Here is a 25,903-nt window from a genome sequence, read left to right as displayed (position 1 = left end):
ATCAATAAAAATGAAGAGTACATATTGATCAATAAATGAGTGTTCACACTGAATTTGTAAGCAAAAGAATCAAAACCCAAAACATTTATTGTCACGTTCATCAAGGATCTTACTCAATGTATTGTAAATCTGAACCATAGTATCAGAATCCTTGTATACACACATATCACACGTCTCAAACACTGATATTGTAACAAGAGTCACAACGAAGCAAAATCATTCAGATTTAATTTTCAATTTAAGGTCATTATAGCTAAAGTGGAAAAGTTGTCTAAGTCATTTATGCTACCAGTTCAGCTACTTTGACCTTCACTTTAAAATGCACTTTGAATTAACTTTGAATTCTCACTATAGGAAATAACATTTTAAGGGACACCCCAGGCACAACGTTAAGGCATGTGATTGATACTGGCTCTTTTTTTTTTTTTACATCCTCAAATCTTTATAGTTTTTGCACACAAACAAAATAAATGTTTTGCACAATAAGCCTACCTTTGTAGCCACACCCCCTCATGCCAGAAATACTTCCTTATCAAAGGTATCCACACAGTCTCATCCCCAACAGCAATAAGTGAGCTGTTTTTAATTCACAACCTGGCGGCAGACAGTCAGAGAAACTACAAACAGATAGTGCTATCCTTACTATATGTCTCCCTGGGTGTCATCTCCTTCTAAAGCAGGTTGTTTTGCAGTTCTGATCATTTGGTATGGTCATTGGCTCAGCTGTGTGCATACATTTGATAAGGAAGTATTTTTATGGAGTGAGGGGGTGTGGCTAAAGAGGAAGGCTTATGGTGCAGCATTCTGTAAAACATGTATTTAATTTATGCAAAAACTATAAAGGATTGAGCATGCACAAAATATAGTATATCAATGAGGCAAAAAAACTATGAAATGCATTAACGTGGAATTGGAGCCTGGAATGTTCCTTTAACTACACATAACTGTCCATGTATCGTTTAACTAGATTTTGTAACAAAAGCAGCATTCTGGAATCCTTAATTGTTTATATGATATCTCTGATATTTTAGTAGAAACATAATTTATTTGAAATTCATAATGAGTGCCTCTAGTAATGCATTGCAAATTTACCTTATCTATTGCATTCTTCATGCATGTAAATTATAATATAAACCTAGCCCAACAGAAATACGGTGTATTAAAGAATCTGCAGGGATTTGTGTTTCTGTTGAACCTTTTGCAAAGAAAATTATTAGAATGGTGCATTTCGTTTAAAACGAACTGGGATTTTACTGAATTTTGGGCGATTGGTGGGTCATCTTAATATCGTATCTCTGAGGTACCATAGGGCGTATCACAGACAAACAAGCTGGACAATGTACAATCATATTAGTTTGTTTTGTTACTTGAAGTTCTGCTCATGGCATCAAAAAATTAGATAATTGATGGGAAAAAGATGATTGATGGTTAAACGATAACCACTAAATGTTGATTTTTGACACAGATCAAGTAAGAAATGACCAAATAAGAGGGGGAAGGAAGAACAGCAAAAAAAAGTTTTTTTAATGTATATATTAATAAATACGGATTATAGAAATATAGATAAAAGATGATTGATGGCTAGGGCACAATCACTTAATGTTGATTTTATTTAAAGTGAGAAGTGAGCAATAGAAGGAAAAATAAAGAGCAGTAAGTAAAAATAGTTTGTTTGTTTTTAATGCTCCTCCTAGTTTTCCTTCTTTTCTCATCTCCTATATTCCTACTTTTTCTCACTTGATCTATGAAAAAAGTGGCAGGAAAATGCATCTACCAGTGTACTGAAAAATATGTATAAAATATCATATGTATAAATACATTGTAGTACAAGGACTGGCCCGTTCTTGCACCCTTTTGGTTCATGTATTGTAAATTGTTTCCAAATCTGGTTTTTGAAACTCTGCCAAGCAAAATTGACGTATGGTCGAATTTTGTGTGTTCTCAAAAATTTTCTATTTTTGGGGAAAATTGTCCATCCAAACAAAATGTATTCACTGTGCACAAGTCTAATGTGCTTCATTATCCAATCTCATATTGTATTTTTTTCTTGTATTTTCTTAAACAATGGCATTCTGTCTAATTTTTAAACACGTAATTGTTTTTATTACTTTATCTATTTATTTGTATTTAACATTTGTGTCTTTTTTTTTAGTATACGTACCAGTACATGATTCTATTGACCACGCATCCTCCCAGGCACAGGTTCTTGATTTTGGTGAGGAAAGATTGCATCCTGCAAAAATTCATGTATTCACTGCTAGAACATGATGAATGGAAAAGGCAAGGATACTATCACAACATTGCGTGAATTGTGTAGATTCACTCCTGAAGAATTCAGACAATGGAACACTGATTTAAGAAAACAAAATTTATTCTCAGCCATATATTTATTCCTTCTGATAGTATTAAATATCAATCCCCATCAACCATATTAAAAGCAACCTTAGACTGATGCAAGAAAACACAAAATATGTCATAGATATTGCATTTAGAGGTTATATCAAATATGATTTTTCTCAATTGAATATTGAATGTTTTAAATCTAAACGTATATAGACTGTTTGCAACCAGAAAATACAAATTCTGTCAATCCATCTGTTGGTGTGCTGCAACTTCAGTGGTTCGATCCCAATCCAATAAGGTTAATTAACATATGTTGGTCTCACTGATTTAAAAACCTGAAAGAGTCCTTCTCAAAGGCCATGATCCAGAAGACTAACCCTATGTTTACTTTAAGGAACACATTATGACTCTTCACGGACATCAGAGCCCAGCTAAATTTAAATAAACTACATAATTTACTAATGAGGAGTCAAAGACTTTCAATAGTGACTAGCATGCTGGACAGGAAATGGGTTAAATGGTAAAAACTCTTTTACAAATTTGTTTTGGGCTTGTGGCAAACCCAGCCACTTCTGACTTATATGTATCGTATGTTGTCCATAGGCTGAATGTATACTGCAAGTTGTTACCTGTGATAATGCTATGTACAGCCGTTCGCCGTACGAATATGGGCTCCCCAAATAGACCACACCTTCACCAGTCGTGTGGCACCAAATAACCGATTGCACTCCGGGTGCAATCGGTATTTAAAGGCTCTCCTTGGTGGCCGCCGATCGGCTACCGACCATGCGGCGGTCGGCCATCTTGGATCCTTTGTCTCTGCAGCGGTGTTCGGTCGTCGAGAGCCTGGAACCGAAAACGGCTACTCAATGATTCGAACACCGCTGGACTTCCAGAGCGGTGTGGAGTACCGCGTTTAGTACATTATGTGCCCCATATATATTCGGTACTTTTAGACCGAATTCCCTGTTTGGATGTATTTTGTGCGGCGTTCGGTTAGTTTAGCTGGGATCGGAGCGGTATTCTCACTAAATGTGCCCACCGACCCCAGCTATCTACCGAACGGTCATTCATCTAAAAGCGAGCTGTAATGGATAAACTACAGATTTCTGTATAAATTGTCGGTTTTGCTCCACGAGGGGATAATCCACTTAATCGTCCATTTTAGTGGGAGTATCCCCCTCGTGCAGCAATGCCTGTTGGGATAATTGCAATGCCTGATGGGAGAAATCCCCTGTAATAACTGTAAGGAAACCCCTTGCACGGGGAACTGCATAAATACGGAAGTCTGTGAATAAAGCGAGTTAGTTGACTCCCAAACTGTGTTTCGTCCGGTTATTGGGAGGATGGGGAATATTGCCGTGCTTTCTGTCTTGACTGTGGATTTCCTGAGGATACCAACGGATATCGTGGACTAATATACTGCGTTCCGTAACAATTGGTGGCAAGCGACGGGATCCGAACCTTACAGCCGAAAAACAGAGTTCGTGTAACTGGAACTACCGAACGAGGAAAGCAAAGGCAATTCGTATGGAGATTGACTATACCATACTAAAGCGACAGACGTTAAAGGAACTACTGGAAGCCAGAGGGAAAGTAGCCAGCAGCAAAAACAAGGCGACGATCATTGCCGAGCTGATGGAGGGAGACCAAGCCCGCAGCGCTACCCCCCCGGTAGTTATGGAGGAAACACTCTATGAAAGAGAGATGAGGACCAGGCTAGCGTTTTTGCCGCAACCGGTATCAGATGCCATGTTAAATATGGTAATGGCAAATGTGCAGGAATACGTTATGGCACACAGCCCGCAACACACCAGGCCTTCAGGGCTTTTTGCGAGGAAAAGGACGAGATAGACGGGTACTTGCAGGACTTTGAAAGACTGTGTGATCTGCATGAGCTAGAACGGTCCGTATGGGTGCAACTGCTAGCAAGCAAACTAGCAGGTCGGGCAGCCGAAGCGTACCGTGCTGTACCCAGTGAGGACAGCAAAGATTATGCCAAAGTAAAGCGTGCAATCTTGGAGAGGTATGCCATTACCCCGGAGGCATACCGGCGCAAGTTCCGACACTTACGCAAACCAGAGCGAGATTCGCACGCCGAATGGGCACACAAATTAGATCAAGCCTCCCAAGGGTGGATCCAGGCCAGCAACGCCACCACCATGGAGGAATTGCGCCAGCTGATGTTGCTGGAACAATTTTTTAATGGACTATCCCCGGAGACGCAAGAATGGGTACGGGATAGGAAACCCCTTACCCTAACGGAAGCGGCTAGATTGGCCGATCAACATTTCGATGCCCGGAGACCCCAGGGACCCGTAGCCAAAAGCTACTCCCGACCCCCAGGACTACCTAGCGCTACAACACCCCTAGCACCCACCGCTGCCCCGTTCCGTCCCTCCCAAGGACAGATACCGCCACCGTCCAGATACAACGGGCGGGCAAACATCCAATGCCATTCCTGCAAACAATGGGGGCATATGGCCCGAGAGTGCAACCAGAATCGCAGCCGGCCCGCCTGGAATCAGGGCCGTCCAAACCCCGCACCCAGGGCGGCTGCTCACCATTACCAGAGGGACCCCGCCACTCAGGATGTATGGAGTGTGCAGGCGGAGGAACCTCTGGGCATATTGCACGAGGTCATGTCGGTCCGAGCCACTGATAACCGGCAACATCACCGACAACTAGTAACTCTGGAGGGAACCGAAGTGCAGGGTCTGCGAGATTCGGGAGCTACCTTAACCCTGGTAGCCCCCCATTTGGTTTCGGAGGGCACGCATACCGGCGGATCAGTGGCCGTTCGGGTAGCCGGGGGAGCTGTATACCGGCTACCCACGGCGAAAGTACATTTGAACTGGGGTGCGGGAGAGGGGACAATAGAAGTGGGACTAATGCAGAACTTACCAGCAGATGTTGTGTTAGGGAATGATTTGGGTCAGATGACCTCTGCCTTTGTTCCTCAGGCACCCTACCAGGAAGCCCATCCGGTAACCACACGGCAACAGGCGCGCACCACGGCTACACCGATACACTCTGAGGCTCAGGTAAGAGACCACGACCCTCACCCGACTTACATATCCTGGGATACCCCGACTACCTTTATCACCGAAGTACAGACCGATCCCACTCTACAAGTCTATAGGGACCGGGCACAAGCTGTCCAGGCCGGGCTAGAGGGGGAGCATTTCACGTGGGAAAAAGAGTTACTGTACCGTGTCACGGCCAAAGACGTGGGGGGGTCCGTCACCTTAACGAACAAACAACTAGTGGTACCTCGGAAGTATAGGCAGGAGCTGCTCAGAATTGCTCATGACATCCCCTTATCAGGGCACCTAGGGATGACCCGTACCCGGTACCGCCTAACGCACGCGTTTTTCTGGCCCGGAATCTCACAGGATGTGCGACAATATTGCACGTCCTGCGACGTCTGCCAGAGAGTAGGAAAACGAGGGGATCGCCACAAGGCCAAGTTATGTCCCCTTCCCATTATCGCCGAACCCTTCAGCAGGGTCGCAGTCGATATAATAGGGCCCCTGCCAAAACCCAGTCCTTCGGGGAAGAAATATATTTTAACTGTGGTGGACTACGCCACCCGATATCCCGAAGCGGTAGCCCTCTCTAACATTCACGCTGAAACCGTGGCGGAAGCTCTCATAAAGGTATTTTCCCGAGTAGGGTTCCCCCAGGAGATAATATCTGACCGGGGCACCCAATTTACTGCTGAGGTTACCCAACAGATGTGGAAAGTGTGTGGCATTAAGCCCATAGTCAATTCAGCCTACCACCCCCAGTCCAATGGACTATGTGAACGCTTCAATGGGACGCTGAAGCAGATGCTTCGGACGTTCGGGGAGACCCACAAAGACTGGGAGAGGTTTCTACCTCACCTGCTCTTTGCGTATAGAGAGGTTCCCCAAGAATCGACCGGGTTCTCCCCATTCGAACTACTGTTCGGGAGGAGAGTACGGGGACCTTTAAACTTAATTAGGGAGCACTGGGAGGGGGAGAGTATCGCTAGCGAAACCCCTATAGTATCGTACGTACTGGAGTTCCGAGACCGACTGGAGGCGCTAACCCAGGCCGTACACACCAACCTCCAGGCGGCCCAACAACGTCAGCGGCGATGGTACGATAGGGGAGCCAGAGACCGCAGCTTTCAAGTGGGGCAGAAGGTTTTAATTTTAAAACCTGTCCGCGCCGATAAGCTGCAGGCCATCTGGCAAGGCCCATACCAGGTAGTGGAGCAGCGATGCGACACTACCTATGTGATTGGCCCCTGCTCCGGGGTAGGGAAGAGACGCATGCTTCACGTCAACCTGCTCAAACCCTACCACGAGCGGATAGAGGATGTGACGGCAATCTGTGCCTCAGCCATGGAAGATCAGGAGAACTTACCATTACCTGATCTGCTAGAACAGGAAGAGCCGGTAGAGCCCTCCCGGGGGGTTCAACTGGGGGAGCGGCTAAGCCCTCGTGAGCGTGCCCAGATACAGGCGCTGATCGTAGCTAAAGGGGCTACGTTCTCTAATGTACCTGGGTACACTCCGCTGGCCACCCACCGGGTTGAAACCCCGGGACAGCTACCTATGCGGCAGGCCCCATATAGGGTCCCGGAATCGGTCCGGACTCATATGAAGGCCGAGCTGGATGAGATGCTGCAGTTAGGGGTTATCGAGCCCTCCGATAGCCCCTGGGCATCGCCGGTAGTCCTGGTACCTAAAAAGGACGGCACGACCCGATTCTGCGTTGACTACCGGAGGCTGAATGACAAGACCGTGTCTGACGCCTACCCGATGCCCCGTATAGACGAACTGCTAGATAAAATGGCACGGGGCCAGTATCTCACTACAATTGACTTATGTAAGGGATACTGGCAGATTCCTTTAGCCGATGATGCCATCCCCAAGTCGGCGTTTGTCACCCCGTTTGGCCTGTACCAGTTCAAGGTCATGCCCTTCGGGATGAAAAACGCTCCGGCTACTTTTCAGCGGATGGTAGATCGACTACTGGACGGCTTCCAGGACTATGCCTGTGCCTACCTGGACGACATAGCCATCTTCAGCCAGACTTGGGAGGATCACCTCCAACATATAGGGGCGATCCTAGATCGTATTGGGGGAGCGGGGTTAACGCTGAAACCGAGTAAGTGCCACATAGGGATGGCCGAGGTGCAGTACCTAGGACACCGAGTAGGGTGTGGGCAGCAGAGACCCGAGCCAGCCAAAATTGAGGCCGTGGCCAAGTGGCCTACCCCCAGGACCAAAACCCAGGTGCTAGCGTTTCTAGGGACTGCAGGGTATTATAGGAAATTTGTACCCGACTACAGTACCCTGGCCAAACCCCTGACGGACCTGACCAAAAAGAACCTTCCCCGACTGGTTGTCTGGGCCCCAGAGTGTGAGCAGGCATTCCAACAGCTCAAGACCGCACTAACTAATGCTCCTGTGTTGATGGCTCCTGATCCAACTAAAAGATTTCTTGTCCACACAGACGCTTCAATGTTTGGATTGGGGGCAGTGCTGAGCCAAGTGGGAGCCGATGGCGGAGAACATCCCGTAGCCTACTTAAGCCGCAAGTTATTACCCCGCGAAGTAAGCTACGCCGCCATTGAGAAAGAATGCCTGGCCGTGGTGTGGGCCCTTAAAAAGTTACAGCCGTATTTGTATGGACAACCTTTTTCCTTACTCACAGATCATAACCCGTTGGTATGGCTAAACCGTGTATCTGGAGACAATGCCAGGCTGCTGCGCTGGAGTTTGGCGCTGCAGCCCTTTGACTTTACCATCCACTACCGACCAGGAAAACAAAACGGTAACGCCGACGGGTTATCCAGACAAACAGAATTAGAAAAATGATCTGTGAGTACTCCCCCGGACATCCCCAAGCCGATCCGTTGGGATCAGACTGTGTATGCCGGCTTGGTTCTGGGGGAGCATTGTGGCAAACCCAGCCACTTCTGACTTATATGTATCGTATGTTGTCCATAGGCTGAATGTATACTGCAAGTTGTTACCTGTGATAATGCTATGTACAGCCGTTCGCCGTACGAATATGGGCTCCCCAAATAGACCACACCTTCACCAGTCGTGTGGCACCAAATAACCGATTGCACTCCGGGTGCAATCGGTATTTAAAGGCTCTCCTTGGTGGCCGCCGATCGGCTACCGACCATGCGGCGGTCGGCCATCTTGGATCCTTTGTCTCTGCAGCGGTGTTCGGTCGTCGAGAGCCTGGAACCGAAAACGGCTACTCAATGATTCGAACACCGCTGGACTTCCAGAGCGGTGTGGAGTACCGCGTTTAGTACATTATGTGCCCCATATATATTCGGTACTTTTAGACCGAATTCCCTGTTTGGATGTATTTTGTGCGGCGTTCGGTTAGTTTAGCTGGGATCGGAGCGGTATTCTCACTAAATGTGCCCACCGACCCCAGCTATCTACCGAACGGTCATTCATCTAAAAGCGAGCTGTAATGGATAAACTACAGATTTCTGTATAAATTGTCGGTTTTGCTCCACGAGGGGATAATCCACTTAATCGTCCATTTTAGTGGGAGTATCCCCCTCGTGCAGCAATGCCTGTTGGGATAATTGCAATGCCTGATGGGAGAAATCCCCTGTAATAACTGTAAGGAAACCCCTTGCACGGGGAACTGCATAAATACGGAAGTCTGTGAATAAAGCGAGTTAGTTGACTCCCAAACTGTGTTTCGTCCGGTTATTGGGAGGATGGGGAATATTGCCGTGCTTTCTGTCTTGACTGTGGATTTCCTGAGGATACCAACGGATATCGTGGACTAATATACTGCGTTCCGTAACAGGGCTGAACGGCAATTCGTCACAATTTAGGCCTATCAGATGTTCGTCCACTGTTACGATTTCTGAACTGCCATGCACCAGAATCTAACTTAAGCCCAGACCTGCTCATTTTTTTTCTTGATCCGAAGTGCTGTTCCTGCCACCACCAGAAAAAAATGGGATGGAATGGAAACAAGGTTGTTGTTTTTGGTGAACACAAATAAATAGATTCTTTTTACATGATGGACACGATCGTCTGCTCAATTGATGATTACAGTGCAGTCAGTTAATGTTGATTTATTCACAGATCAACTGACCAATAGAGGGAAAAAATTAGGCGTGGTAAAACGCCAAGCAGGATTTTTCTAGACAATTTGAGTGCAGCTATCGACACAAATCACAAAATTAGGAGGTATGAGATTGGGACCGACAAGGCCGATAATGTGCAGATCTGCTGAAGGGGCATGTTAGCGTGGCACCAAAAACGCCAGACGGACCGAGAGCCTCTCTGGATGACCCCCCATTTTAATGTGTGGAGAAAGAAAATCCTTTTTCTAAAAAAAATAATATATATTTTTTTGATTGTGTCCAGGATGTGCTGTGCAATTGTGAGAGCACTGTGTAGTGTCTCCTAAAGTACTACACAATTACGTTACAGTAATAACTCCAACAAGCACCATCCCATTTTGCAACACTAGTGTTGGGACAGCATCTACTTCCACCGCAATTCCTTCTACACCTTCAACATCCATAAGGCAATGAAACAAAGTTTGGGATTACTTTGAGTGACACCCAGAAGGTTGACTTGCAAAGTACAAATTGTGCATCTAGAAAGTGAATATTGCGGGAGTGAAGGGTAAGAAGCAACATGTGCAAATCTCATTCTGTGCAGTTGTCCCAACCACCAACACTACCTCCTCCCTCAGGCAGCTCAAGTTACTCTTGCATAGCCCCTAGGGCCAGTTCCATTTACACCCAATTTGATACCCTTTCTTGGAATTGTTTTACTGATTTCTTTTTTCTTTAATTTTATTTCCAGTAAGAGACTGATTTGATTTCCAGTGTGCTTCTGTGCCACTGATTGTGCTTTGGAAATTGTAAGCATTGGGAATTGTAAGCATTGTAATGTGCAGGAAAGTTTTGCTCTGGTCAGGCTGAAAGGTATGAGTGAGTGGTCAATTGCCCATGGACCTTTTCCTTAAATTTTTCAACTTAAAATGACTGCTTTCATTAATACAAAATAGCAAATGGAAAAAGATTCTAGAACTTCCTGACACTATAGTGTCCCTTTAAGTTAGGCAATATTGTAGCCATTTTTGCACGTTAGCACAGTTATGTGCACCATTCTTTTGAATTGCTTCACAAATATTTTTCAGTAGTGAAATCTGGCCATGCTGTCCTGACAAAATTCTGCCAAAGTTGTTAGGAATTCTGTTGCCCTGCACAAATTGATTAAATTGCTAACTTTTAACTTGATTTAATATTTTTGGATAAACGTTTCAAATGATTTCATATTTTTTGGATCATTAGTCTAAACAGCAATGGGAGGCTATAATTTGCTGAGAATATCAACGTGCTCATTGCTGGTATGAATTTGTATAGCTGGAGGGAAGTATGTAATCTCTGTTTTAGCCATACCTCCAGTAGGGGCTGGCCTGTGTGTTACCAGGGACCCGTTAGAGTAAAACTTTTCAAAAATGGCTTAACACTTAATAGAGCGGCAGTGCCATAGTACTCCAGGCACTAGAACAAATACAATTAGATGAATGGTATAGTGTCTATTTATGGACAAGGAATGCAACATAAAATGTTAATTGAAAACATATCTAGAAAGCCTTAAACTTAGATGCATTTATCATTTTGTTAGATTGAATTAAAAAATTACATAACCGTGACTACAATTTCAGAACTCTAGTTCCAAACGAATAACCAACCAGATGGCCGGGAACACATACAACTGATACAATATGTTATATAGATTCCATGTAATAATATGAAATTTGTATTCTTAGCATTTAGACAAATTGCAGAAATGTCCAAAGCTTTGCCAAAATCAATTATATTAATTATAGCAACACTTTGCAGAGTAATTAAAAGAAACATTCAAATATTTAACATTTGTATCTATCTATAAATTGTGTATGTATCTATTTATAATGTCACACGGGGCATTCTAAAATGTTAAACTAACTTTTCAACAATTAGGAGGTTACATTTGTTGATTCAAAGAAGTAAAATATCTTAAATGTTATACCATTTGACGTGCACTGACAATAAGCAATGCAATAATCTTTCATCCAACATTTAATTTAAAGGCTTACTCCAAACATCAGCAATTTGGAATGATTATGGTGCCAGGAATCTATATGTCCAGTATTTTGTTATCAAATGCTGCACATACAGTTTCCAACCCCTTTGCTGCTGGAAGTGTAACATTTAGAACATCATCAGTCAGCACATAACAAGAGTTCCATGCTGGTTAATGTCAATTCTGTGCATATTTCTATATATATTATGCTCTCAGCTAACTAATAACCGACGGGATCAGCAGACAGCTTTTGTTACTCTACAGAAACTGGATGCACATCACCCAGCAGGATAGGAGCCTTGGCACCTGCAGGATCCAGGCAAAAGGGCACACTGTTGCATAATTGTTTGCCCTATTACAGAGGAATGGCACAAAGGTACTCCTGGCATCATGACCACTACAGTGGACTGTCAGAGTTTGCCTACAGTCTTGTAGGCTTGTGTTTGCTTTATAAAAGCTCAGACTAGAGGTCCTTTGTTTACACTGCATTAATTCTTCTGTGTTCTCCCTACCAAAGGTTTAGAGAAAGTGATGAAATACATATTTTTTTGTTCTCCATTCTGACATGAAAATGGATTCAATGGGGCATATGGCCCATGGCGGCAGGCAGTGGCGTACATATAAGGGTCCCAGGGGTCGCAGCTGCAACCAGGCTGGTCACTCCAGGGGGCCCGGCCGCCCTGCGGACCCATGCGACCGGGTACCAGCCACCATGTTTTGCGGCCCTGGCCCACACGGTAAAACGCCGGAGCTGCCGTTCAAGGGATCCATTGGGTGGGGGCCGGAGAGGGGGAGAACAGTAGGTCCCACCCTCATTATCATTATGGCCCCAACCCGCCGCCCAGGGGTGGGGGCCGGAGAGGGGGAGGACAGTAGGTCCCCCCTCATTATCTTTATGGCCCCCACCCGCCGCCCAGGGATGGGGGCTGGGGGGGAAGGAGAGTAGGTCTCCTCCCCCCCCTTCAACCAGAAAGAGTCCCTGTGGGTTTTAAAATTCGCCTGCCTATTGAAGTCTATGGCAGTTCGCCCGGTTCGCGAACATTTGCGGAAGCTCGCGTTCGCGGTTCGCGAACCGAAAATTTTATGTTCGCGACATCACTAATCCCAGGAACCAGTAGAGGTACCGATCTGGCATTATACTGCCCCAAACCCTCTTCCACATGGAAGGAAGACCAACTACCACCGTCGGCGATCACAAAAATAAAGAATGTAAAAAAAACACAAAAATGTATTTACTTTTCCCCAAAACTCCAAAGTATGCAAATGAGTCAGTACACAACAAACACAAATATGTGTGGAAATCATTAAAGCATATAAGTGACAGGAATTACCAAAGAAAAAGAGCTTTCAAAACATCAAAATCTACTGTTAATAAAAATTATGTCCATTAAAAATATTAGATGAAATTATGATTCTCAATTACTAGTTTCATGTTACCTTATAATTTGGACTTCGATTTGTGAAACACCCAATTCTAATCCCTCCATGACATATGACTTTCAAGCACTATATTGGTGTGAAGAGATTTACCTAAATCCTTATTATGATGTGGTTATTATGAGTATTGCACAATAATTATATTTGCAAAACAAGCAAATGTGTAGCTCACACAGATAAAATAATGTCTCACGTTTACGTAACAGTAAACACACAAATCTGTTTAATAGCATTTTCTACATCATGATGGCAGTAATAATCTAAATTATACAATATATATACATGGATAAAACGGCTGTCTTGTTCATATATACTAATACTCTTTGCCAGGAGTTTATTCAGTAATTACTCAAACTGCGTAGAAATACCAGGGCCGGTGCAAGGATTTCTGCCGCCCTAGGCAAAGATCCATTTTGCCATGCCCTCATGTCACTTACTCACTGACAGACACACACAGACACTTACTGACAGATATACACTCACACAGACACACACTGACAGACATACACTCACTCACTGACACACACACACACTCACTGAAAGACAAACACACAGACACTCACTGACACACATACACTCACTGACTGACAGACACACACTTACTGACAGAGATACAGTCACTCACTGACAGACATACACTCACTGACAGACACACACACACACACAGACACTCACTTACAGACAGACACACACTCACTGACAGACAGACACACACACACACACATATGCAGATACTCACTGACATACATGCACTCACTCACTGACAGACAGACACTCACAGACATACACTCACTGACAGTCAAACACTCACTGAACACAGATTCACACAATTTTATTTTTTGAAGCCCATCCAGCCTCCCTACCTCCCTGACTGTCTGGGGCAGCTTCTCATTCCTCCCGTCCGTAGTTTAGTATGCAGGGGCCGGAATGACGTCATATACTGGCTCCCGGCATCACAGAGGGCTCACGAGGGAGGAGTGGAAAGCTGCAAGAACAGCCTCCCTCGCTGCCTGCCTTCTCCTTCTCCTGGCTCTTCTGATCACCGACAGAAGATTATTACTGTCAAGGTAAGAAGGTACCTGCTTTGCCATTCTGAAGGACAACTTAGGGAGCACCCTGAAGAGGCCAGATGGCCAACTCCTGGAGGAGCGGCCCGGTGCTGGGGGGTGTGGCTCAAGAGTAACGCGCCTAGCGCTGCTGCCTAAGACAGGGGGAGCCCACCAGGAAATATCCAGCGGCCCTGGAAGTACTAGGATTGGCTAACATGTTTCAGACAATTCTTGATGCAAGTAGAGCTCAGTGTGGAAGTTGTACATATTTAATAGACACAAGGAATACCAAGTAAATAAATAGTTATTTTAATATATAACTAAATATGCTCGCTGATCTACTTAATGCATGTATGTACATAATAGAATTTTTTTTTAAATCTAGAAAACCAAACAATCGTCATATTGATGATACAAAATTCAATTCCCAGCTGGCTTAATATTGAGAACATTCTGTCTACGTTATTTTATTTTTAGTTCTTTATTTCAACTTCCATTCATCTGTTAAAATGCAAAAAACGCAAAATGCAAATGCAAAAAAAGATCACCTCTGAAGCAGCATTCATAAGATGCTTAACTTGGTAAGATACAAGCTCCTCCTCTTTATATAAAAGCAGCAATATGAAAGGGTTAGTTGAGAGCTCAGCCACGGGTTGAAATGTCACGTGGCAAAGAATACAGTTTACTTCTCAAAGTGAAAGGGGAAACTGAGCAATATAGTCAGTATGGATGATGAGCCTATCATACATAATCATTCTTTGCCAAAAAAGTTACAAAGTCTATAGTTATCTAGAGATAGTTGAATAGTCGTAATGCTATTGTTTTAAGTACCTTCAATGGAATGAGAACTGACCTCCCGCCAAACACCTGCTTGTCTGTTTCTGAGCTGTAGAATTGTGAAGGTCATTGAAATAACAGAACCTAAATGTCTCCAGTAACTTTTACTGTATGGATATTTGCCAGCCGTACGTTTGCATTATATTACTATGTATAAAAGATGAACCTACTTTTATTAAATTAGAGTAGAGTTTGACCTTATATTTGTCTCAGTGTCTTATTTTGTTCTACAATCGCTCGTAAACTGGGATTAAAATTCCAGTGGTCTGTTTAGCTGATCAGCCATATTTGGGAACCCCTTTAAGGAGAAATGTATGCATAGGAATGGGACATGTGAACATTTATTTTCCCAAACAAAGGCTAATTTATAATTCTTTATTTTCGTTGTGCAGGTGATTACAGAACATGGTCATGCGCCACAACAGCGTGCATTTGTATTTGAACTTAGGATATACAGTGACATGAAAGGTTTTGCACATTTTTTTAAAATAAACATAGGTAAGACAGGCAGTTATGTCTAGTCGAGTGTAAGTTAAGTGCATTAACTGCAATGGGTTATCACTAATAGCATCGTCGTCGTCAGGGTGTCACACCAACATGTTCAGACAGGTACTTGTAGTGTGAGTGGTGGCACGTACTTTTTATATGCTTAGGTTTGCGTGTATTGTGTTGCCAGACGACCTGACCCGCCACATCGGCTAATACAGGCGCCAGGTGTATGTAATAAAAGGTTGACATGGCAGGCAGAGTCCTGCTTTTCTATGGAGACAGTCTAAAATGGCTAGTGAGGCCTTGGTTTAGGGTGGTAAGTATGCTTGGCAACGGGGTCTCCAGGGGCCCAGGGCTGTACTAGCAGGTGGTTGTGGCCGGAAAGTTACATGTGGGACACATGTGTAGGGGTCTCAGTGAGTTCCCACCTGTAGACAGGGAGGCTTGAGTGTCGAAGTCCCTACATATGTGAATAAATGAATCCCCTTCCTGGGACAATGTAGAAGTGTGGTGGCTTTCTCGTTTTGGAAGGGAAGGGAGGGGAGGGGGAGGGTCTCTAATAAAGTTCTCGGTCTGGTCCCCTGTTACTACGGGTGTCTTGTGGGTCTAAGTGGTGATTCTGAATTGGGCATTACCATATATAGCAAGTTATATGTGGTGGAGGGGCGTATTAACACAATATGTGTAGAGGTACATCAAAAAACAAGCAGCAACAAGAAAGGAAACAAAAGATAGTAAATTAAACATTATGCGGTATCCTAGGTCTGAGTACCGGACCAAGCGTGTTCAGTCTGTGAACCTGTTATGCCACAGAGAGTCCAGCTACTATAGCGAAGTTTTGCAGGTGTCCCCTCCGGCATGCAGCTTGCGTTGCGCCGAGCGAGGGGTGAATTCCTGGATGGTGGAGGGGTTTATACCCGCCAGCCCCGTTGCAGCAGATCTCACTGGTCCGTTCAGGCTCAGGCGTTGCAGATGTTGATCCAGCTCCTGGAGAGTCGTTGCCCTGTATGTCTCGCCCTGATGGGTGAATGATATAGCTTTCGGGAACCCCCAGCGGTAAGGAATGTCCTTGGCCCTTAGTGTTTGCAGTAGAGGCTGTAGGGTCTTGCGCCAAGCAATGGTGCCTCTAGTGAGGTCCGGGTACAAAGAAAGGGTGGACCCCTCAAACACCAGGGGAGTGTGTCCTCGGGTAGCCGCCCGGATCGAGATTTTGTCTTGCAGCGATTGAAGCCTGATGATCAGGTCTGCCGACGCCTCCGCTGGTGCGGTAGTTGGCTTCGATAACCGGAACATGCCCTCTGGCTTGATCGCCTTGGCCTGTTTTGGCGGCAGCAGGGTATTTAGCAGGCGTCTGATGTAGTGTGGTAAGTCCGTCTGGCTCACCAAGTCTGGGATGCCCCGTACCTTTAAATTGGTGCGCCTCCTGTTTTCCTCCTGGGCTTCCATTCTGTCCGCTGTGGCTTTTTGCCTCTGTTGAAGCTCCGCCAGTGTGTGTTCCACAGCCGTGAGCCCGGAGTCCTCTGTGTCTGCCTTTACCTCCAGGAGGGTTATTTTTTGTACCGCTCCGTCTATGGCGTCTTTATAGTGGGCCATGTCCGCTGCTATATTAGCTCTCAGTTCCGAGAGCATGTCCTTAAGTTGGGCAGCTGTGACAGGGTCACTGGCAGCCGGAGGTCTGACTTTTGGTTCCGATGGCTGTGTTTTCGATGTCCCCCCTCCAGGGATGTAAGAGAGATCCTCAGAGGAGTATGAGGAGCCCTCGTCTCCCGACGCCATTTTGTCCCATGTGTGCCGCCGAGGGCCTCGCAGCATCTCTCCGATGTCATGGCAAAAGGGGCCTCCATCCGCCCTCTGTTTTTTGTTTTTCCGGCCCATCTCACACTTAAGCTGGTATGTGATGTCTCGGTGCCGGTTCCTGGCTCTTTTTCCGTCCCTTTAATGCTGTAATTTTGTTCAGAAGCCCGGAGCTCGGGTAAAGTGTGGCCGGTCCGTTCGGCTGCTAGCTCCGCCCCACAAAGTCTAATTTATAAACATATATAGAAAATAAAAAAACGTTTTTTCTGCCTTTTGGGGCTATATCTCTCTATGGTTCATGCTACATTAAAATACAGAAACGTGTTGTGCAATTTTATTGTCAGCTATATTTGTATTATTCAATAAATACATTTTAATATAGAATACTGTGCACAATTTATTATTAACAATTTGACATTCGCTTGACAATTTGACAGGCAAAATGTAAAAAGTAGTACTTACTGATGGATAGCCTGCAAGAATTTTCTCTGATGTTTTCTGACTTTTGCGTGGTCTATCTTTTTGACCAGTTTTGTATTTTTATAAATTAACCATGTTTCCCTGAGAACATTAGCAGCTGCATTTTTCACCTGTTGAGAAACAAATACAGGACTTGTAAAAATAAATAGAATATAAAATGAAGAAAATAGTAAAACAGCCTTATCATTTATAACAGTCTTTGTTACTTGGTGCATAGTTAGATCCATACATTTCAGTAGGTGAATGGCTAGCATAATGTATAGCAAATGCAGCCTTATTTAACTAGACATTTAGAACACTCCGTGTTTAATATGATTGATTTAAACAGTCTCAGATTAAATCTAGACTATGTCGCATACTAGGCTAGATTTAAAATAATCTGTGCATGTGAAACATTGGGCATTGTTGCATTTTCACAACATTCTCACAACCTCTTTCTTTCTCTGTTTAGCCATGAATATCACAAACCTTTGTTTGGGCTATAAAATTCGAGTTTGTATAAATACATGAAAGAAAAAAATATATAGTACATTATTGATTTCTTTAAATCACACATTCCAAAGATTTCCTCTCTATATAAATGCAAGTGGAAGAATGGTAATATTATTTACTTGCATTTATTTGATATTTTTCATGTTGTTTTACACTATAACTGCAACTATAACTGCACTATACTCACTTTTAAAATTGTTATATACATACACTCATGTACAGAGGCGGCTCCAGACTTTATGAGGCCTTAGGCGAAACGCAAACATGAGGCCCCACTAACAAAAAAGTGTCACATATACACATTGATGCACTGTCTACCTGTGTATGTGCCTGAGAGTGTGTCTGACAGAGAGTATCTTTGTGTGTGTGAATGTATGTCTCTGTGAGCATGTTTGCGTTTTTGTCTGAGACCCTATGTGTATGGAGTAGCTGCTTGAAGTGTGTTGTGCGTATGGGGGGGGGGGGGGTGGTGATGGTGAGAGGGAGAGGCGGGTGATGGTGAGAGGGGGGTGATGGTGTGGGGGTGATGGTGAGAGGGAGTGATGGTGTGGGGGTGATGGTGAGAGGGGAGGGTGATGGTGTGAGGGGGTGATGGTGAGAGGGAGAGGTGGGGTGATGGTGAGAGGGAGAGGGGGTGATGGTGAGAGGGAGAGGCGGGTGATGGTGAGAGGGGGGTGATGGTGTGGGGGTGATGGTGAGAGGGAGTGATAGTGTGGGGGTGATGGTGAGAGGGAGTGATGGTGTGGGGGTGATGGTGAGAGGGGGTGATGGTGAGAGGGAGAGGAGGGTGATGGTGAGAGGGAGAGGGGGGTGATGGTGAGATGGAGAGGGGGGTGATGGTGAGAGGGAGAGGGGAGGGTGATACCGGGCAAGCCGCCGGGCCCCCTCCTGGTGTCAGGTCCTCGGTCAGTGACCGAGGACCTGACACAGTATGCCCACAGGTGGTTTAGGTGGCCGCGAGGCCCCAGCCAGAGTGAGGCCTTAGGCGGCTGCCTAAACCGCCGAATTAGAGAGCCGCCTCTGCTTATGTAACAATAACAATAAAGCAAGGCCATTTAAAAATTTAAACAAGAGAAAAAGAGAGAAAAGAGAAAAAAAGCAAAAAAAAAATGAATGACACATAGGTTGAATCTGTTATAAACAATTATAATACATAGATTATAGAATGCAGTACATATACAGCCAGAATTCATGATGTTCCCAGGCATGGTTTGGAGCTGAACCAGGATGGCTACTTGAGTCTAAAGTCCTGCAGGACTGAGCACCAAAAGCGACGATAATGTGACTAATATTGGATGGCAATACGCACAACAAGACAGGGACGAAGTTGAAATGCACACAGTCAAAACTAAATACTTACCTGGTCTCTGACCAAAGAGGAGATCATCATCTACAGCAAAGGCGTCTCCTGCCTCCATGGCTGGAAGAACAGGCCGCAGACTCCATGCTCATGGCATACACCTTACTAGACTCCAAGGCATTCACACAGAAAATTAGACATATACTGCAAGATTATAGGAAAGATGTACACACCAATTTTAGTAAACTCTCCCAAGAATTTAAAAAATTCATAGGGGATCTTGGGCACCGATAAGGTAGAGAATAAATGACGACGAAGTAGTAGATTCGCATAACAATCTAGTCGATAAACATGAGGCACTAAGAACCATGAGTGCGAATCTAGAAAAGAAAGAATCTGACCCAGAAGATAGATCATGGCGCAATAATGTCAGGGTCCGAGGTATCCTAGACTCGCTCTTGACACCATCCTTGGAGATGTACTTTAAGGACTATGTCCAGATACTGTTATCCAAAATGAATATGGATGAAATTGTGATCGATCGCATACATCGCTTACCAAGACAGCACTTTGTTCTTTCTATGGCACCAAAGGACACACTATAGTTAGGATAAGGTTTTTTTACGCATACGACTACTCTTCTTCAAGCAGCAAAAACTACACAACAGATTCTGGAGAAATTTATGGAGATTCAATTATACCCAGACTTATGCACCTCCACGATGCAATGGCAAAGGAAATTAAAACCTATTACTCAAGTGCTTTGAGACAACAACATTCTATACCATTGGGGATACCTGAATACATTGTTAATAACCAATAAGAGAATCACTAAAATCATTAGTTCCACTGATTAAGAGGGAAGATGGAAATCTACCAACATCCCTGAACTCTCACAGGTTGTAGATCGGGTACAGTACATACGATAAAAGGAAAAAGCTTATGACACAGCAACAAACACTTCCAAAACATTTCAGGGGATATTGAGACATATCTGACTTTATATGGATATAGAGCCAAATTAAAATACAGTAAAGTGTGGAAGCTCAAGATGGAAACTTACCTTACAGTAGCATTTTTCGTGTTGGGGTATGGGCAGGAGGACACAGAGGTGATATTGGCTTAATAGAACATGACATAATAATAGCAGATTACGCAATTACCGGACACTAAACATACTCTAGAATGAAGACTGGTTGTGTAAGAGTTGATTTATTTATCTTTGTGAAATTACTAAATGGCTAAGTGCAGTTTCTTGTTTGTTTATGTTCTGGTTATCTTTATTCTTGTTATTTTATAAAACAATATTGAAAATGTACTGTTTCGTATACTGATTTTTGAATTGTTTAATGAGCACTGTCTTTTTTGTTGCAAAATAAAAACATATTGAATCTAGAATCCATGGTGCTCCATATGACTTGGGTGTGTTCCCTATACTATAATAACTCAAAATGATAATATTAAAATCATTAGCAACCTTCCATATATATAATTTTGCCATAACAATTCCACTATGAACAAGAGGAATATATAATTTTTCCAAAAATAACAAAACAATAAACTGTAATAGTGGATCTTGGCCATAAGAATTGATATTCACTGTAACATAATACAAAGTTGCAAATTAATCAAATTAAAATTCAACAATATACTACAGGTAGGGTACTGTAATCAAAAAGGTAAATTTTCGGCTAAAATAGCAGATAAGGAAAAAAATTCAACTTGTCTATTTTATCCAATAACCTTTAACAATTTGGATTTCCATTTTCGACATATCAGAATTAGGTGGATATGCCCCAGAATATTTCTTGCATACCAGATTTCTTTGCATTAAATTGCTCACATTTTAAACATGCGAATAGTGAGATAAACACATATCAAAAAGGCTACTAGAGATAAACAAACGTCGCTAGAAAAGAAAGACAATATTTTGAATTATCAGAAGTGTTCAAGATACTTAATTTGTTTTTCTTAAATTGAGTTTGTCTGGTTGGTTTCTGAACACAGGCAAACTATGAAGATTCTTGACCCACTTGTCAACTCACGCAGTCAATCGCAGTGTCTGTGAACTATTGTCTTTTGTAGTCTTAAGAAAATAATTATATCCATTCCAACAGCTTCCTAGTGGCGTGAAGGATGGGTTTCAGTCAATGCCCATCTAATAAAGTTTGAAACTTGTTCAGCTTATGCTTTTCTTTTTTCTTTTTTTTTTTTAAAAGAATACTATAGAATCAGGAATGCAAATGCTTATTGCTAAAGCTGTGGTTCCTTAGTCACTCTTTAGGTGAATGGGCACTCACTTGCAGGGTTAAACATGTTATTTTACTTACTTTTTCTCCCTCACAATACTGGTCTCCAGCCAATCCAATGATCTCAGCCGATCCAATGCTTTTTCATAGGAAAGCATTGAGAGGCTACTGTGACAATCAGGTAGACAATATCAATCCATCTGATTGAAATAGTGAAGGCATCCCTAATGACTGCCACTTGAGGTTAGCCTTTCTATAAAAACATTGCTGTTCCTGCATAACAGTAATGATCCCTGCAGTAGGGCTAAAAGGGGAGGGGGGAGCACGGAACCCAGACCACTTAATTGAGATGAAGTAGTCAGGGTGCCTATACTGTTCCTTTTGAGTTGAGTGTTCCTCTACATGCTAGTACACAATGTGTTTTAATTGTATCACCCAATTGATTTTATTATTATTTCACTTCTACATTAACTCATACCTTATAGATTAGTTAAAGGAGTGGTCCCCAACCTAGTTCTCAAGGTAAACCAACAGTATAGGATTTAGGAGCTTCTCAACTCTTTTCCTCTGGGGATGCTTAAAAAAAACCTGGACCATTGGCGTGCCTTGAGGATTGGGTTGTGAAACAGTGAGTTAGACAATAACACAGGGATAGGCAATGTTCAGCACTTTAGAAATTATAGACCTCCATAATGGTCTTACAGTCATAATGCTGGCAATATGGGAAGATATGGTCCACAACATCTGTAGTGCCAAAGGATGCCTACACCTGAAATAACATATCTATCACAGTAATAATTGCACTTAAATGTTTGTAAACTATATTTCCCCATGATGCTCAGCCAGTATTTTATACTTCACAAAAATATATGATGTTATCATTAATCAACACTAAATAAACATGCATGAAACATTAAATGAAAATCAAACAGCAGGGAATCTCCATTTCTAATTATAATTTGCAATGTATATTTTCTGATTTTATTCTGTCACATCTGTTGTTCTGCTCTACAAGTCAGTAATAAAACGATAATAAATTCAATGTTTACTCATCCTTTACATTGGACTAGAACACTGTAGATCTCAAATCATGCTTTGCTAGTGAACAATGTGAAGCTACATCATTTACTGGGTATTATTACTCCTGAAGCATGTTTCCAGAACTGGCAGCAGAAATGTAAATGAAAGAAACAATAGTGTGAAAGCAATCTCGTGCTATTGGAAGGTGGAAACAATGAGATCACGCACGGTTATAATGTTGATGTTTGTTCAAAAGTCACATGTTAGTCTGCACCCACTTCATACCTAACATGCATCAAATCATCAAACATATTAAACACTGCATCAACCTCTTGAAACTGTACCTATAATCTCTATTAAAAGCATTCTGAATTATACAATAGTTTTATGTTTTTCAATGCATTTTACCTTTCTCCAGTATCTATTAAAATAAAATAAAATAACCTTTTACAATTGCTGCTAAAGTGAGGAATTGTGTTTCTTGGCAATACAGCATAGAGAGTGGTGTTAACAATTACCCCTTGACAAAATAGTGGATTTTTGTACTGCCTTGACGTTACCATTTTCCTTTTAAAGAAAAACTCAGCACTACCACTAACCACCTTCTGTAGTAGTTTTGCTCTCAATAGTGAGCTCAAAAGTGTTCATGTTAATAATACAAATAATGTTGCTTCCCCTCCTCTTCCCCTTGAGTGTGGAGCTGTGAAGTGCTAAACAGATGAGTAGTATTCTGTCTCTGTTACTGTGTGGACGTGCCCGGTTATACTACTTTCAGTATGCAGATTGCAACAGGTTATGGGCCCAGAAGGAATGCTGGAAACCGATGGAGCAGGCTTTGATTTGATGGAGACAAGAAGTATGAGTTATGGGAGACAAAGTTCTTGGCACATCTGCAGTTGATGATTCTCAACTATCCATACTTAGTGAAAGTCATGATGCTGATGATGACGATGTCGATCCTCAGTGAAAGTCCTGATACTGATGATGATGTCCAACCTTAGTGAAAGGCATGATGATACTGATGATAACGATGTCGATCCTGAGTGAAAGCTATGATACTGATGATGATGATGTTAAACCTTAGACGAAGGCATGATGATACTGATGATGATGATCATCAGTGAAAGCCATGATACTGATGATGATGATGTTGAACCTTAGTAAAAGTCAGATACTGATGATGATGATGTCAAACCTTAGTGAAAGGCATGATGATACTGATAAGAATGAGGTTGATCCTCAGTGAAAGCCATGATACAGATGATGATGATGTCGAACCTTAGTGAAAGGCATGATGATACTGATGATGTCAATCCTCAGTGAAAGCCATGATTCTGATGATGATGATGTCGATCCTCAGTGAAAGTCAGATACTGATGATGATGATGTCGAACCTTAGTGAAAGGCATGATGATACTGATGATGATGATGTTAAACCTTAGAGGAAGGCATGATGATACTGATGATGACGATGTCGATCCTCAGTGAAAGCCATGATACTGATGATGATGATGTTGAACCTTAGTGAAAGTCAGATACTGATGATGATGATGATGTCAAACCTTAGTGAAAGGCATGATGATACTGATGAGAATGAGGTTGATCCTCAGTGAAAGCCATGATACAGATGATGATAATGTCGAACCTTAGTGCCCCGCATTCAATGTACAAAATTCTATCGAAACTAGCACTGACCCATGGATAAGTCGACTCTGCGTTTTAAAAGTTTAGGACTAAAATTTCTCGACATACATATTATATTTACGGATTGAAAATGCGAGAGATGGATCATTGTATTGTCCAGACACCAGAAAGGTTATCAAACAGAGGCTTGTGAAATTTGTTACAAAGAAAGCTGCTGAAAGTAAAACTCACACTGATCCATTGCATTATGAAGAAGATTGCCACAGAGAGATCAATATGCCATATCTTCCAAAAACTACTAATGCTGAAGTAGAGTGCTCAGAAGAGATCCATATATCTAAAGGAGAAACCTCAAGGAGCAAAGAAAATGGTAAAAAAAAAAAAAAAAAATAATAATCATGGTACACAAAGTCTCCAGTACTTGGAAAACTATGTCTCAGATTTCACAAGTAATGACAACAATAGGCATTAAATTATTATTGTTACAGGGTAGCTTAATGCCATGCAAGAGGAAATTGATTCAGTAAGAGTAAATGACACATTCACTATGATAAACTTTCAGGGAGGTTTGATGAGTATAGGCCATAAAGAAGAAAACTGATTGTTCAGAAAAGTATAGGGCCAGATATGCTGCCAAAGGGAATAATCCCTTGTCTTTCCTCCAGGGAGCCACTATCCCTTCACAATATGGGCCAAATGTGAGATCAAGGCATTCAACTCATGTGAAGATTATACTAATAATTTTTTTTTCTACTTTTACAGAGCTCAAAGAACTCTACCTGTTCCTTCCACTACCATGGTTTGCATTCTTTCAAGTACGTCACTACTGCCACACTGTCACACAAACCTTTATATCAATTGACTGGAAAAATCCTTTAGACACCATATTATGCACCTTCAAATCCACTTTCTAACTTTAGAGGGGCTTGGGCAAGTGGAAGAAGCATTTCCCTGATGTAAGTCCTGAAGACATCCTTATTGCACATTTCACTCAAAGACAAGCATTGCCCATGGTTTTTCACAAGGCCATGTCCCTGAAAACCTTGCACCATGTCTACTATTCCCACCACTGATTTAATCTCATAGTTCTGGGTCATGCCTATCTGCACATAAAACATTACTACACCTAAGACAACTGGTTCTGGGTCATGCCTATCTGCACATAAAACATTACTACACCTAAGACAAATCACTGTTTCTCTTTATGTATTCCACACTGAACAACCCATTTGCCCTTCTGGGAGGAGGTAGAGGATATAGAATTGAGAGTTGACTTGAAAGAGAGGCAACATGACGCACATACAGAATAATCTTTACATAAAAATGTAAATGAATTGGAATGTTGACAAATTCTCAAGGGCAATTATAATACTTACATTTGCCATACTGCATATTGTTTTATGTTCAAAATGCTGTACTTTTAAATGCTTGATATTGCCAATTAGAAAATATTTGGAAAAAATTATACAGATGATATTGGTAGTAGTTCTTTATCATAGGTGCCAATAGTGAAACAATACTCAAGGATGTAAAAAGACTGTTTACAGCTAAATTCAAAATGAAAGACCTTGGAAGAACAATTTCCTAGGCATTGACTTCAAACAAAGTGATGGTCTTGTAAAGATGAACAAAACGATGTACATATCAAAGATTCTGGACTTC

At 42.7% G+C, this 25,903-nt stretch overlaps 1 protein-coding gene across 2 annotated transcripts in view; it reads right to left on the bottom strand.

The window, feature by feature from the left end:
* Positions 1-25,903, bottom strand: part of KCNN2 (potassium calcium-activated channel subfamily N member 2) — a 195,447-nt gene that overhangs the window by 16,468 nt on the left and 153,076 nt on the right. Inside the window, exons 6-7 of one of the 2 annotated variants that reach the window (XM_063456929.1) lie at positions 17,519-17,646; positions 2,162-2,233 (exon numbers count right to left, since the gene is read on the bottom strand). In XM_063456929.1, the coding sequence (XP_063312999.1) occupies positions 2,162-2,233; positions 17,519-17,646 (200 nt within the window). The remainder of the gene's footprint in view (positions 1-2,161; positions 2,234-17,518; positions 17,647-25,903) is intronic. The other variant, XM_063456928.1, reaches the window with a different exon arrangement.

The sequence above is a fragment of the Pelobates fuscus genome, chromosome 5 (assembly GCF_036172605.1).
Source record: "Pelobates fuscus isolate aPelFus1 chromosome 5, aPelFus1.pri, whole genome shotgun sequence".
NCBI lineage: Eukaryota > Metazoa > Chordata > Amphibia > Anura > Pelobatidae > Pelobates > Pelobates fuscus.
The sequence above is the reverse complement of the archived record's forward strand: the minus strand, read 5'-3'. Positions and strand labels throughout refer to the sequence as shown.